Below are 14,717 nucleotides of genomic sequence, written 5' to 3'. Positions count from 1 at the left end.
GCTCACTTTTCCTGTATTTATTAAACTTTGTCTCTCAGCTCTTCAGTTTCCTCTTTACCACAGTTTGTGCAAGAGGGTTTTTCAACACCAGCTTGCAGAGAGCAGCAGGACCAACTTCTGTTATTCAGATGTCCAAACTGTCGTAGTGTCCCCGTTGGACATCCAGGATCACTGACCCAGTGATGAGTTGCAGTGATGAGGAAAGACGTCCCTTTTTTTATACTGTATGGACAGTTTCTCCTATAGTGCCTGTTTGACTGATGGGAACAGTATGAAGCAGTTCAGCAAAATTTTTTTACACTGTTCACTGATCCATTGTGCATGAATTATTGTCCATGTGTTTAGCAGGCAGTCCAATAAAGCCGAAGATGAAAGAGGATCAGAGTCCACAGGGTAAGAACAAAGTGATCCAGACTGGCGAAGTGATTTCGGCTGTGAATTAGGGTGGTTTGGCTTTTCTGAGGGGGGCACGGTGGAGCAGTGGGCTGGACCGGGTCTTGCTCTCCGGTGGGTCTGGGATTCGAGTCCCGCTTGGGGTGCCTTGGACAGACTAGCATCCAGTCCTGGGTGTGTCCCCTCCCCCTCCAGCCTTACGCCCTGTGTTGCCGGGTTAGGCTCCGGCTCCCCGCGACCCAGTATGGGACAAGCCGTTTAGATGGTGTGTGTGTGTGTGTGTGTGTGTGTGTGTGTGTGTGTGTGTGTGTGTGTGTGTGTGGCTTCTTTGATTTTATATAAGAAAATGAAAGTGAAAGTAATTCTTTCCAGCAGATTTTGCCCTGCCTAAGAATGGTAGGAATTCCACTGAAACAAATGTGAGTTTGTTAATCATTATTAAGCTGAAATTTTGATTCACACTGACATTTTGTGAGTTTTTAAACAAACTTTGCAAATAGTTTTTCACTTAAGAAGGGATTGCTCAGTGTTTTTAAGTGTGTATTCTGCTTCTTCACTGTTCTCTGTCCAAAAGTAAGTGTGAAATACAATAAAATGTCATTTGTCAGACAAACATGATGTTCAGTAAATTTTAACTCTGTTCAGTTTTGTTTTAGCGACACTGTAGTGCGAACATAGAAATACACTCCTTCTCATGATACGGACAACTACGTTGTGACCTTTTCCCTATTGTTGCACAGCTCTCACAGTAATTTCTTTATCTTTTACTGTGTTCTTATTTCATTTGTTGAGTGAAGCTCTCATGTGACTTTGTGTCTTCTCTTAGTGGCTCTAACTTGCTCCTGTACCCTTGTAATAAGTGCCGCTGTGCCTTCCCTCCTCCCTGCGTAGCTCTCGGATCTGTTCCAGCCCCGAGGAACGTGACCATTCAGTCCGTGGACTTTGAGCACATCCTCAAGTGGGACCCAGGATCGAGAACACCTCCAGGAACCATGTACAGGGTCAATGTCTTGTGGGATGCCTCACTTTTGTTTCCCTGAAATAGCGTAATGCTGTAGTGTGCTTGTTGGCGGGGGGGGCGGTGGCACAGCGGGTTTGGTCTGTACCTGCTCTCTAGTGGGTCTGAGGCTTGAGTCCCGCTTGGGGTGCCTTATGACGGACTAGCATCCTGTCCTGGGTGTGTCCCCTCCCCCTCCAGCCTAGCATCCTGTGTTGCTGGGTTAGGCTCTGGTTCACCGCAACCCCACATGGGTCAAGTGGTTTCAGACTGTGTGTGTGTGTGTGTATGTTGTGTTGTGTGCTTGTTGTTGTTTGTACACACAGCACTGGGCAGCAGGTGGCCTACTGGTTATGGGTTTTTACCCGGAATATTACAGCATCGAGCCCCAGTGCCGCTCCTGTGGTAATACCTTCAGCTGAGACATTTACCCTGAACTGCTCCAGTGAAATACTGTGGTGCGTAGATGAGTGAAGTGTCCCAAGTTGTACAGAAAGTGTGTTTCCATCATTTTTATTGGAAAACAGTTGCAGCTGTAAATGAGTAAAACACACATTTCCGTACAGTGCCATTGTGACTAAGTGTTGTGTCACATTCTGCTCTGTAGAGAGTAACGGTACTGTTAATACGGCTGGTTTTTCAGTGGCAGTGGAAGGAAAAGTGGACTCTCGCACCTAGCGGAGCAGTGCTGCTCAGTGGCTCAGTGTTACAAAATGTGCAGTTTTAGTTTGTGGTTTTAGTTGGTTTCTATCCCTTGGTTTTCTACTCTCAAGGCAGATTTTGGACAGGAAAACACTGAGATTTTTCATGATTTAATTTAAAATGATGAACTGTCATGTCTCTCGTGATGTGCCTGTTAGAACGCAAGTGCGGTTTTTGGTAGAAGTGGTGGTTTCGTAATGTGGGGTGAATCCGAAATCTGGTCAAAGAACCGAGCAGAGGGCCAAGCTGATTGTGCACACGTTGTCCGTGATGCGAATCTGTGGAGCGTCATTTAGGGGAGTGGGATTAATTTTGATGACCTTCCCCCATGGTCCACTGGTGTCAGCTCCCTAAGGTAGTGACAGGAACAAAAAGTACATTCAAATTGATTGTTAAACACACACCATAACACTAACGCAGGCCGAGAGAATTGGGGCAGAAAGACCCAAGTGCGGAGTTGTTCATCTGAAGTCAGAGGATCAGGCAAGTTCTTGGTATTGGGGACATGCGGAGGGTCGGTCGATCGTCGGTCGGGGTCAGAGCGGGAATCCATGGGTGAGGTCAGTAGACGAAGCGAAGAGTCCTGCGAACGGCGATCAGAGTTGAAACGAAGATTCCTAGATGTGGTCGAGAAACAAAGCTACGGGTCAAAACCGAAGAACGTGAACTGAGAACTGGAGATGCGTTTGCGCGAGGAGTCACAAGGAGGGGCGGTTGTCCCTGACAAGATTCCGCAAAGGTATGGGAGCTGAGGAGGGTCTTTTAAAGGGTGAGCGGTTAATCAGGTGCTGGAGCAGAGTCAGGTGTTGTTGGTTGAGTTGTGGGTGTGGACGTGACAACTAATACACACCTATATCAATATAATAGACATCATGTAATACTGTATAATACTGAGTACGTCTCTACTACAGTAACTCGGGTCCAAGGACTCTCCTCAGTCCTCATTTCCTCAGGGCTGTGGGCTGTGGTTCTGCTACTGAGAGGAGTGGTTCTGCTGGGATCCAGCACCCAATGGTGCTGCTTAGAGCCTTGTGTTGTATCTGGACTCGATTTGCTACCCATGGAGATCTGTTTCTTACATATGTGAAGTAGGCAAATTTGATCTGTTTTTCAGTAAGTTTTGTGGAAAATTCTTTTCTTGAATTACTCCAGTTCTTCAATGATGGGGATGTTGTGAATGATGCCAGGTACCATGTTTTTTATTTTTATTATGCAACAGCAACCCTGACATGCATGTCAATCATGTTATAGTTGGAAGACAGTGGCGCTTGGTGACGTTGGTGCTTCACAGCTCATGGGAAGCTCCGTTGGGTTTGGCTTTGAATTCCACTCGTGTGCAGCATTTCCATGTTTTCCTCGAGTTTGAAATGCAAAGATATGTAGAAGGAGGCAGCGGTAAACCATACAGTCCATTATCAAGAAAACCACATGAGCGCTCATTATGAGTCCAGTTGGACTTGTCGCTCTTTACCCTGGAGTTGTACTGCCTAAATTGTACTGAATTTGGATAACATTAGGCGATCTTTCTTGAAGTTCAGGCTTGGACTAGTGAAGGGTTCTGGAACCAGTTTTGAGAAGACTAGGATGTCGCTGTCACTAGGAGTCGACACCAATTTGCTGCTCAGATTGGAGTAACTCATCCTTTAGAATAAGGAAGGAAACACATGCAAATGAGCAGAGCTCACAAACTCTACACAGAGAGAGCTCAAGCAGCTGTTGAAATCACAAATGATTCATCGTTGAGTGCTTCACAACTGATCGTGGATACTGGCGACTGACGTTGGCCTCTGACCATTGTGTTATTTTACCACAACATCAGTATTGAAATATAAGTCAAAAAGTATCCGCAATCATACATATTCCTCTGAAACTAGATCATTGCAGAAATCCTTTGACTTATATCTCGAGAACCAGTGTTGTCTCACATTGTCTCATGCTCCTTTCTCCCTTCATGCAGACGTCTCTGCCAAAGAGCAATTTCATTGCAGATATTGTTGTTGATACTGCTGCAGTCAAGCTTCAGGTGAACCTGAGGATCACCCAGAGATCCCTGCTGCTACTGCTCACCTTAGTCCTGAGAGAAATGAGAACATGGAGCAGGACTGTGTGGATGTGAACCTTCTGTCTGTGACTCTGGGTACACTGAAAGTAGAGGAAGGGGAGGATGAACACCTTGAGAACGTCATAGCAGAACCTGTGAAAGTGCCCCTTCTCAGCGACTCTCGGACTTCCCTGTCCACAGGAGCTGGTCAGAGGTCAGCAGAGCAGAGCAGGACGTTGCTCCTAGTTGCCAGCTGTGCAGAAATTGGGGCTGAGCGTTCGGTACCAAACAGTGCCCAGAAGAACTTTGAACCTTCCATAGAGGAGGACAGTGACTCCGAGGAGGAGGAGTGCTCAGGCTACATGAGACGTTAATATCGCCAACAATTCTGAACCACATTGTAACATTTTCTGTACACAGTGGTTTTAACAAATTCAGGTTTTTATTTTCAGACCATGAAACAATCTTTTTAAGTGTGGGAAATCATGGTACAGTTCTTAGTCTTGTCAACAAATTAAAATATGGGAGATTCTTACTGTGGCTAAACTTCCAGATACCTGACTCGTGTTGTTCTCTAGCAGGTTCTCCTGTACCAAAAGTTACCTTTTTACACCACAAAGGGACATTGGTGAAGATCGACTGGCCTTGGGCGCCCATGTTGGGAGGTGAAACGTGGTGAGGAGCTCCACTCAGTCTCCATTCCAACAAGACAGACCACAGCAGCACAGACCAACCAAACAACCGCTGTGTGAAACTGAGCACCAATTGTCTGTTCAAACCTCCAAATATTTATAGCAACGTGCAAAAGACTCCTCAGACATGAAACACTCATTTTAAAGACAGCCGAGAACAAGTTGTAATAAGTGAAGTTTCATTCACAAATCAATGCACACACTATGAACTGAACAGAGTAACAGCACAGCGGCGCTGCAGCTGTGTGTAACGGCATCTTCAAAGTACATGTGGGAGGAAGTGTGTCAGTTTAAGTTACTTCTCTACTTTCCTTTTTCAGCCACATGGCCAAGACAAGGAGTCTGAATATGAAAATGGAGCCCCCCACCCAAAAAAACAAAAAGAAAAACAGGCACTTTCGGTGTGTCAGGTTTTCACTCTTTCCTTCTTTGCTCGGAGGTAAAGGCTCTCGGGTTCTGGACGCTCAGCTGGCGAAAGACCGCACTGTCGCTCCGGCACGTCTCACACCGGAAGTCATAAACTGTTTTATTCTGAGGGGCCTTTCAGCTCTTTCCATTTGTGTTCAATTGTATAAATTCACGCATTGAAAGCAGGGAAGCAAACCACAGGCCCACATCTCCACACACCAAGAGCAATTATTTACCTCACTCATACGTTCATGTAAGATCAGGTTGCTGCACACACTTTCTCAGCTCATGGTCCTCCACGGTCCTCTTCCTGTGGTTACACTTTTCGTGCAGGCTTTAGCCGCAGTGGAGCTTTTTCACAAATTATCTTTGCTGTTCTACCTGAATAACCTACTTTGATGTGTCACTTTGTGGTGATAAGAAATGCTGATGAAATCAGCAAAAATGCAGAAGATGTTAATTGGATGGTAAGTTGACAGTGGAGTACAGCGCCGAGTCTGGTTGCTCTCGGGGTAAGCTGACAGTGGAGTACAGCGCCGAGTCTGGTTGCTCTCGGGGTAAGTTGACAGTGGAGTACAGCACTGAGTTCGAGCTTCTGGTGGCATCTCCTGGCGTTTCGCAGACCTTTCTGGTTCGGGTGATGCTGGAGTAGGTTGGACATTCTTGACTTCGGAGAAATTCGACAGAGGAATAGTTCAGCGTGTCTGGAAGGTCTTCATATATGGCAGGGGCTCCACCTGGCTGCTGGTTCAAATTGTTGATTTCAATATTGTTGTACTCAGTGTGGGGAATCTGGAGAGAGAAGTTTAATTAAATGTATCTCCTGTAACTAATAGTGAATATTAGTGATTGAGGCATCCTGTGCATCATGGGGCTATAACACATTGCAAACACTTGCTCACCCTGTCAGTGGCAACATGGTGTCATGGCATCTTTGGAACTGTCACTCTCTCTCTCTCTCACACGCACACGCACACACACACACACACACACACACGCACGCACTGGGAGAACATGTCACCGATTCACAGTCACACAGTTCCATTGCCATTTTAGCTGGTCACCACATCCACACCTGGGATAAGTGATGAGCTGGAGCAGGAACGTGAATGTTCTTAAGGACACTGGTTCTGTATCGCTACGTTCACTGCCGCTGGATGATGGTAATTATCAGAATTATCATGTTGTCAAGTTTCTCTTGACGACCTGCTTTACGATACCCACCGGATCAGCTACCTGAGCACTGGTCTTTGACTTTTTTCTGCATAGACACCAGATCTACGTCGCCTGAATCTACTGGGCTTTTTAGCTGTGGACACTCCACACACAGGTCCAAAGTGAAACTCCCAGGAAGGGTGGGAAACCACTGGTACCTGGACCCATAGAGGTCTGTTTTTCTCCCTTTCTTTAGACGAGGAGTTCTTTGTTTTCCTCTCCTCAGTCGCTGCTTGGCTTCCTCAGTTACTGCCCATATACCATTAGCTCTGTGTTTTTGGACATCTTTTCACTGAGAGTCACCCATGCTCAACTGTTGCTGAGTGTGTCAAACTTCATGAAAATAAACTGAAGTGGATCAGAAGAAGAGCTCATCCACATTCATTTGATTTTGAAGGACTCACCTCCCCTGGTCTCGCTGGATCCGATGGCACCCTGTGACAGGAAGGAGCAGATCCTGCAGACGGCACAGAGACACAGTTTGACGGTCAGTCAAAATTTTATGGTCAAGCAGGTCACTCAGCGACCCTTTAAAACATATATTTTTAATGCAAGTGCAAATACAGTTAACTGAAATAATATTTTTGCCTTTATGATTAGCTGACAGCAGGTTGAAAATATTTAGTCGGTTACATAAAAAAAGAAGAACCAAGTATTATCAACAAACACTGTTTGAAAACATCTGCTTTGTGCAGTAGAGAGAATGGGATTGTGTGTGTGTGTGTGCGTGTGTGTGTGTGTGTGTGTGTGTGTGTGTGTGTGTGTGTGTGTGTGTGTGTGTGGAGTGACAGATACACACCCAATGACTTCCTGGATGTGCGCTGAACTTTCACGAAAATGCACACAGCCAATGCCAACACCATTACTATGGCGACCAGCCCACTCCCAAGAGATAGCAGCTCATCTGAAACACACAAGTGTAGACTGCAGTCAGAGCAGAAGCACAGGTGAAAGGAAACTGTGTGTCTAAAAATACTTGTAGCATCACAGCTTTTACTGTCTGGACACAAAAAAACACGATGGGCTCAAATAAAGCACATGGTTGTCATATTTTAATACATGTAGAGTTTCTGTATTTAAATTACGGCCAAAAACTGACATTCATGTGTCTTTGTGTATTTATATTTTGAACAAGAAGAAACTGTACACCAGAAAATATACACTGAGGTGGCACCACAATGCAGGAGGTACCACTGGTGCCTCAGAGCTCCTCGTTGATGGATGGATGGAAGAAAAAAAAGACTTGAAAAAGAACAGAGAGACCAGTGGACAATGTCACTCCAGGACTGGACTCATATAGTACGAAGCTTTGAGTCAGTCAGTGAGTCAGTTTTCTTCCTTTTGTCTTGATGACGGTTGTGGAACTATTAGGCTGAGCAAGCAGCCCAAACCTTCCTTTCTCCAGCCACAGTCTTCAGCTCCTCTTGGGCATTGCCAGACCAGCTCTGAGGTACAATTTCTCCAGGGTGTCCAGGGTCTCCTCCCAGTGTTACGTGGCTGCAATAAGTCCAGCAGCTGGCAATCCTGGGACGTTCTTATTACGTGCTGAACCACCTCAACTGACTCCTCTCAGTCTTGAGGATACTCTACTCATTGATCTTCTCACCCTGTTATGGAGCCCAACTATCTTGTGGACAAACCTCATATAACCATGACAGTAATTCCAGGCAGAGGAGTTGGTCAGTTGCTCCATGACCAAGATGAAATCCACATTGTTCCTCCTGAATCCAAGACTCAGCTTTCGGATGGAGTCTCCACTGCAATACCCTGGTGAAGACTTTCCCAGGGTGCCTGAGGAGTGTGATCACATCCTCCGATCCCCTTTTTAAATGAAATGAATAGTACAAAACATTTTAATTTAATTCTTACAAGACTTTGTTGCTGCTGTGCTGGTTGTTAACGATGTGGTTTTTGCTGAAGAACGTTGTTGCTCTTCTGAAACAGAACAAATAAGAGGCAGCGTTGAACTCTGAATTTTAGGACATTCTGGGTCAATTTGGTAACATATGAAAGTAAATTAAAAACACCACAAGAAATTATTTAAGGAGTTGTATCAAGGAAAATGTAATGTCCGAAAGGAATCTTCAAATAGCTGTACGCAACTGATCACTGGGCTCCTCAGGATCGGTACTGTTGTGCAAAGTAAGAAGTGGATATGGGTGTAAAGTTCTTACCCACTGTTGTTGTCTCCTCCAAAAATGTCACATGTGACACATTACCAACACCTGTGGACAACAAGAGGCTCAAGGACAATGCAGAACTTCACCCCCAGAAATACTATCAGTCACAGTGGGAACAGGATCAATGTAAGGTCTGAGGGGAGGAGGATGAGGACAGCGAGGCAGTGGGTCTAGCTTACAAGTAGTTTTTATTGTCATCCCTCCATACAGCTTGTGCACAATGGAACAAAATGTCGTTTCTTCTGAGACCATGGTGGAAGACAGAACACAGCATAAGACAATGAATAAGTAAATAAGTAAATAAATACACAGGATAGGACGTGGGTATGGCTGTGAGCTGTAGGCAGTTGTGGAGTAGTGTAGTGCTGAGTTAACTGGTCAACGGAGGCAGTTGAGTGTTGGGAGGTAGCTGGGTGTTGAGAAGTCTAACTACCCCAGGGAAAAAACTGTTGCGGAGCCTGCTGGTGGTGGCACGGATGCTCTTGTACCTCCTGCCAGATGGCAACAGGTCGAAGAGTCCATGAGAGGGGTGAGAGAGGTCGTCCACAATGCTGTTGGCCTTGAAGGGCTTGTAGTGTCTTTCATTAATGCAGTGGCAGAAACACATTTCCAGTGCAAGTACACAAATAGGAACAACAACGAGGCAGAAGCATAATCACCCGTATCTCCAAAAATGTTTCGCAAAGTGCCAAAATGAGTCGGAAATATCTCTGTAATTCGGCCAACGACAACCTCAACAGAACGACTAGTCAACTGCCATGTCAAGCAGCCGACCAACCAACCACAGCCAGCGACCATCTCACCCTAAAAACTACCCCCGGCCAAACATTTACGCCTGAAATACTGTACAGCAGTGCACTGTAAAAGCATGTAAGCACTCAGCCCCCCCCACAGTATTCCACTTCACGTTATAGTTAGTTAACTCTTCCCTGTGTGTACAAAAAAAATACAAAATATTACAAAAATATCTCATTTCTCCCTGCAATGAACAACGTGGAGTAGCAGTCACTGATGTACACTTCTTACTGTGGTACACCTGTCTGTCACTGTGCTACACCTGTTGCTGTACACAGTACAGGAACCAGGTACCTGTAGTCTGTCCTCCAACCTGGCTGGATCTAGTGGTTTCAGGTGGGGCTGCTGTGGACTGAGGAGCTGTGGGGGTGACGGTTGGTGTAGAACCAGGATGAGGAGCTGTGGATGAGACAGTGAGGTTTACCACGGTGAGGAGCAGTGTCAGTAACACACTTCTTTACTGTAGTACGTGAGGTGGAGCAGTGTGACAAACCGTACCATCGAGTACCGTTAGAGACACCTCTGTGAAAGTGTCTCTAATGGCCCGATCCACTGCACACCAGTATGTCCCAGTGTCCGTCTTCTTCAGTCCAGTGATGGTCACCCAGAAGGTTCCCGTTCCATTGTCATACAGTGAGAACCTCCCGATCTTCTTATTGCTTTGAGATTCACTTTTAATGAGAACATCAGCATCTCTGGAACAGTGTCCCTTACAGAAGTACTTCCCATTACTTCGTGCCAAAGTGTGAGAGCACTGGACAGTGACGTCCTGTCCTACATGTCCAGTCACTTCCATTTTTCCTGAGCAACAAAGAGCTGAAATATAAAACAGTTATTAATTCCAGAGAAGTTGTGTGTGCAGACTGTCAGCGTTGCTGTGTGTGACAATGATGGGACACCACACACTCCAGCTGCTCTCCACACCATCATTCACTGTGAGTCCTCAAGAGAATCTTCACACTGGGAGGACAAGTAAACGCACTTCACCCTTTGTGTCTCTACACCGTCACGTACGTGTGTGTGTTTTGGGGGGGATTTACTGTACAAATGCGTTGAGACACAAAGAGTAGGAGGTCTCTCTAACTGCTTGCTCGTCTCTAAGGTGTGGATGTGACTTGAGGATTTACCTCGTGCTGCGCAGTAAAACAGAGTAGAGACACACAGATGTTTGAGACAGTGTTCAGTGGGACTGAGATCAGGGAGAACGTACCTGGTAGCAGACAGAAGGTGACCGTGAGGATCTTCATGTTGCTCCTAGGTGTCCAGAACCTCCAGATGGATCCTCTCAGAGACAGTAAATATCTCCCAGAATCCTTCACTTCACGTAGTTTTTTCAGTTAATCTCTTGCTCTGATCGCTGTGTTCAACTGGTCTTCACATTGAGTCACACTCTGCATTCTTCTTCTTCTCTCCACTTCCGTTTCTCTGCTGCTCACTTTTCCTGTATTTATTAAACTTTGTCTCTCAGATGCTGCATTTCCTCCGCTGTGTAAAACTCAGCAGAGAACTACAAGAGCAATTCTCTCTCTCTCTCTCTCTCTCTCTCATAGCGCCCCCTGTTGTGAATCACAGACCAGTGATCTGAACATATTTGTACAGTTTTTCCCTGCAGACACTGCATAACAAATACACAGTATACTAATGTACAGTAAATGATATTGATGTGTTTTCTATTGATTTAAATTATTTAAACTTCATAAAGTGTAAGAAACTGGTGGCCAGTTAATGAGATCAGGAGTCATGGATTTTGCTCATGTGCATATTGAATATACTGAATATTCATCACTGTACCAGTTTTTGAGGCGCCAAGTCAACATTAAAGTTAAGTCTGTGAAAACTCACATAAGAAACTGAGTGGACAGTTTTTCTTATGCTGTGTTTTCTCTGGACACGTCCTTCTGCAATGCCTCTGTGTGTGTGTGTAATATTTGGTCGTTTACCCCCAGTGTGTCTCATACTGGTAGATGAACAGGATACTCAGGTTCTGTATGAAGTGGGATGTGATCTGCTGGGGCTTCATGAGGCCAAGGACAGATGGAAAATCTTCTTTGACATGAGGGCCTCGAGACATTTCTAGGGACACCCCTTTGACGAAAGTATCTTGACACAATGTACTGTGCTTTACCACATGTACCTCTTTTATTGGCCCCTTTATGTGTTTGGTAGTTTATTATTTTTCATCACCCTTTCAGTTAATTGTATGGATATGTGTTTTATTTAGGTTTGTAGTAATTTAGTCAAGTTTTTCTTTTCATTCTTCTTCACCACTTTTATTTGCTATTATTTTTACTCGGCTACAGCGTGCCATTTTTTGTCGTTCAGATTTTTACATTTGGTTTATTATTGTACCATTTTATTGTGATTTATAGAAGTTTTTGGCTTGTGTTTTAGAGATGCCAACATGTGGATTTACAATCTTTACCCCAGGCTGCTAATATAACAATGTCCATTTTCACTAAATATGGAAAGTTGGCTCTGAGTTCTGTTCATGTTAGTATTTGCAGTTATTGACAGGTTTGCTTATTACTTAATCACAGCAATATTTTTATGGGCGTTTCTCTTTATGGATGTCAGTTGTATTAATGAATCACTTGTGGGAGGAAAAGAGGTAAACATGTAAACCTCGAGTCAATAACGTCAGTAACGGGTCACAGAGTCGCGCCTCTTATTGCCGCTTCTTTCATCTCTTCTGCGCTCCTTGGTCCCCAAATGGGGTAAATTTTTCTAATGGGCCAAATGCTGTGGATGGTTCTGAACAAAAGCGTTTGGAACACAGTAAAAGTGGAATCGTAGTAAAAGGTAGGAGTCAGAGTAAACCTGCGTGTTTCATCACCGAGTGTTTCCACGTGTTCGGCGATTCGGTTTTACTGACACAATACTATAGTATACTATAGTATACTATAATAAAAAACATGGTAACAAAGAGCTCAGCAGTATAAAGAAACAATATTAAAAACAAGGGAGTCAGAGGTATAAAACACTTATTAGATGAAAAACTTTCACAAATAGTTCAGCATTTAATCGTTTTTAATTTTCGGAGTCCTGGACACGGTATATAGTAACATGCTCTTTGATCTCAGCGACAGCGTGAGGAAGTCAGATTTCTTCTTACAGAATTTACCGACATGAAATTTGGCTAAGAATAAAATTGGACTGATTCAGTAAAATTGTTTGTTGTGGTCCTTGCAGCCAAAGAGGCCCGACAGCAAATTCCCACAACCGTGCAACGAAGAATATTTCAGTTAGTGACATGGATGAAATGTTGCACTTTTCAGTATATGAGCGCTGCCAGAATTTACATTTACATTTATTCATTTAGCAGACGCTTTTGTCCAAAGCAACGTACATCTCAGCAAAAGTACAATTTATGCATTACATTAAGAGAAGGAGACACAGCTGCAGACATGTGACTCAAGTAAACCTAGTTTGTTACCTACCACTTGCTGCACCGAAGTTCATCATTCGAGTAGGTGCATAAGACACGGGATAGACAAATCCCAATACCCTCCCACCAATGTTTTTTTTTTTTTTAATATTATAAGATACACAAGCAAGCAAATGCAATGCCGGAGTAGTAGCTGATTAAAGGCTTTACCTGGTGATGCTCATGAAGTTACAGTGCATGAACATTTACACCATACATGAACTGGAGAGATCTTGGGCGAGATGGGTCTGGAAAAGGTGAGTTTTCAGACCCTTCTTGAATGTAGACAGAGTTTCTGCAGTTCTGAGTGACAGGGGAAGGTCATTCCACCACAACGGACCCAGAACCGAGAACCTCTGAGCTTTGCCTTTCGTGCGTGGGACCACCAAGCGAGCAGAAGTAGAAGAGCGAAGGGGCCTGGCTGGGGTGTACCGCTTAACCAAGTCCTGTAAATATCCAGGAGCAGTTCTATTGATGCATTTGTACACAGAAACCAGGGTTTTGAAATTGATTCAGGCAGCTATAAGAAGCCAGTGCAGAGAAATGAATAGAGGAGATACATGGGAGCGCTTTGGAAAATCAAACACAACTCGTGCAGCAGCATTCTGTAGAAGTTGAAGGTTTGATGGCATGAGCAGGAAGGCCACACAGAAGAGAGTTGCAGTAGTCCAGACAGGAAGTCACCATGGCCTGGACAAGTAGTTGGGCGGAGTCAGTAGCGAGGTAGGGACGGATCCTACGAATATTATGCAGGATGTATCTGCAGGACCGGGTTGTGACTTCAATATGTTGAGAGAATGACAGACTCGCATCAATCATAACTCCCAGACTCTTAGCAAAGGAGCTAGGCGAAATGAATGAGTTGTCCAGTTTCATCAATAGATCGTGACAGGAGGACAGGCCAGCTGGGAGGTAAAGAATCTCTGTTTTGGAGAGGTTTGGTTGGAGGTGGTGATCATACATCCATGAAGAGATGTCCGACAGGCAGGCAGCAATGCGTGCGGAGATATCTGACGCACCAGGTGGAAAGGAGAGGAAGAGCTGGGTATCATCAGCATAGCAGTGGTATTTGAATCCATGGGGGGCTATGACCGGACCGAGGGAGGAGGTGTAGATCGAGAAAAGAAGAGGACCCAATACCAAACCAACAGCCATCTTAGTGCTGCACCTTTGATCCCAAGCTGGTTAAGAGACAGGAGAATAGAATCCGGTGATTGACAGGGTCAAATGCTGCAGCCACAGAATAAGTGCAACGGTTTCGGGTTATTCTGCACACAGCACATACTTTGTAACATACTATGTCTTTCTAATGGACACTTGGGACATGATTAGTCTGTCAATCAGCTGAAAGAGCACCTTGTTTTACTCTAATTTACGAGCACTGCGGTAGTAACAACCACATGACATTTTTCCTCCAGCGCATAGCCCTGTAACTCATACAGGAATTATCTGTAATTATCTGCTCATTCTGATGAGACGCAGGTTACGTCGTGTTAAAATAAGCCCAATGGAGTTGTTATTCTTTTTTTTTTTAAGGTAGAGAAAAACAAAACCCACCGAAACGAAAACGCGCCCCGCAGTTGCGCATAGAAATCACGTGATTGAGGGAATCCCGGAGGTCCAGAACACGCCCACTTTGAGAGCACGTGCCGCCAGCCTCCGTTTCATTGGCTTCTCGCCCTCACCCAACAGAGCCATGGCTACAAGCTGATTCCCAAAGCTCCGCCCACTCCTTCTCGGAAAGACCCAATTGGCGTTCAGGATGCCGAGCGTTGAAGCATCTGAACCCGGGATTGGTGGAGGGGTTTAGGCGCTGATTCGCTATTGGGCCGTTCTTTCTGACGTTACTAAAATAATACGGAAACGGGGA

The 14,717-nt window shown here is 44.9% G+C and overlaps 1 protein-coding gene across 2 annotated transcripts; it reads right to left on the bottom strand.

Annotated features, from left to right (window-relative positions):
- Positions 1-4,721: 4,721 nt before the first annotated feature.
- LOC108919726 (CMRF35-like molecule 9) lies at positions 4,722-10,880 on the bottom strand. Of its 2 annotated transcripts, XM_029252572.1 has the most exons (8): positions 10,634-10,880; positions 9,922-10,239; positions 9,718-9,822; positions 8,623-8,673; positions 8,318-8,383; positions 7,248-7,352; positions 6,853-6,905; positions 4,722-6,025 (listed from the first exon to the last, which is right to left on the bottom strand). In XM_029252572.1, the coding sequence occupies exons 1-8, from the start codon at positions 10,668-10,670 to the stop codon at positions 5,690-5,692; spliced, it is 1,071 nt and encodes a 356-aa protein (XP_029108405.1). In that variant the 5' UTR covers positions 10,671-10,880; the 3' UTR covers positions 4,722-5,689. The 2 variants fall into 2 exon arrangements, with proteins under 2 accessions (XP_029108405.1, XP_029108408.1); XM_029252575.1 differs by lacking the exon at positions 8,623-8,673.
- Between the last annotated feature and the right edge of the window lie 3,837 nt (positions 10,881-14,717).

This window comes from Scleropages formosus, chromosome 1 (assembly GCF_900964775.1).
Source record: "Scleropages formosus chromosome 1, fSclFor1.1, whole genome shotgun sequence".
NCBI lineage: Eukaryota > Metazoa > Chordata > Actinopteri > Osteoglossiformes > Osteoglossidae > Scleropages > Scleropages formosus.
This window is presented reverse-complemented; position numbering and strand designations above follow the sequence as displayed.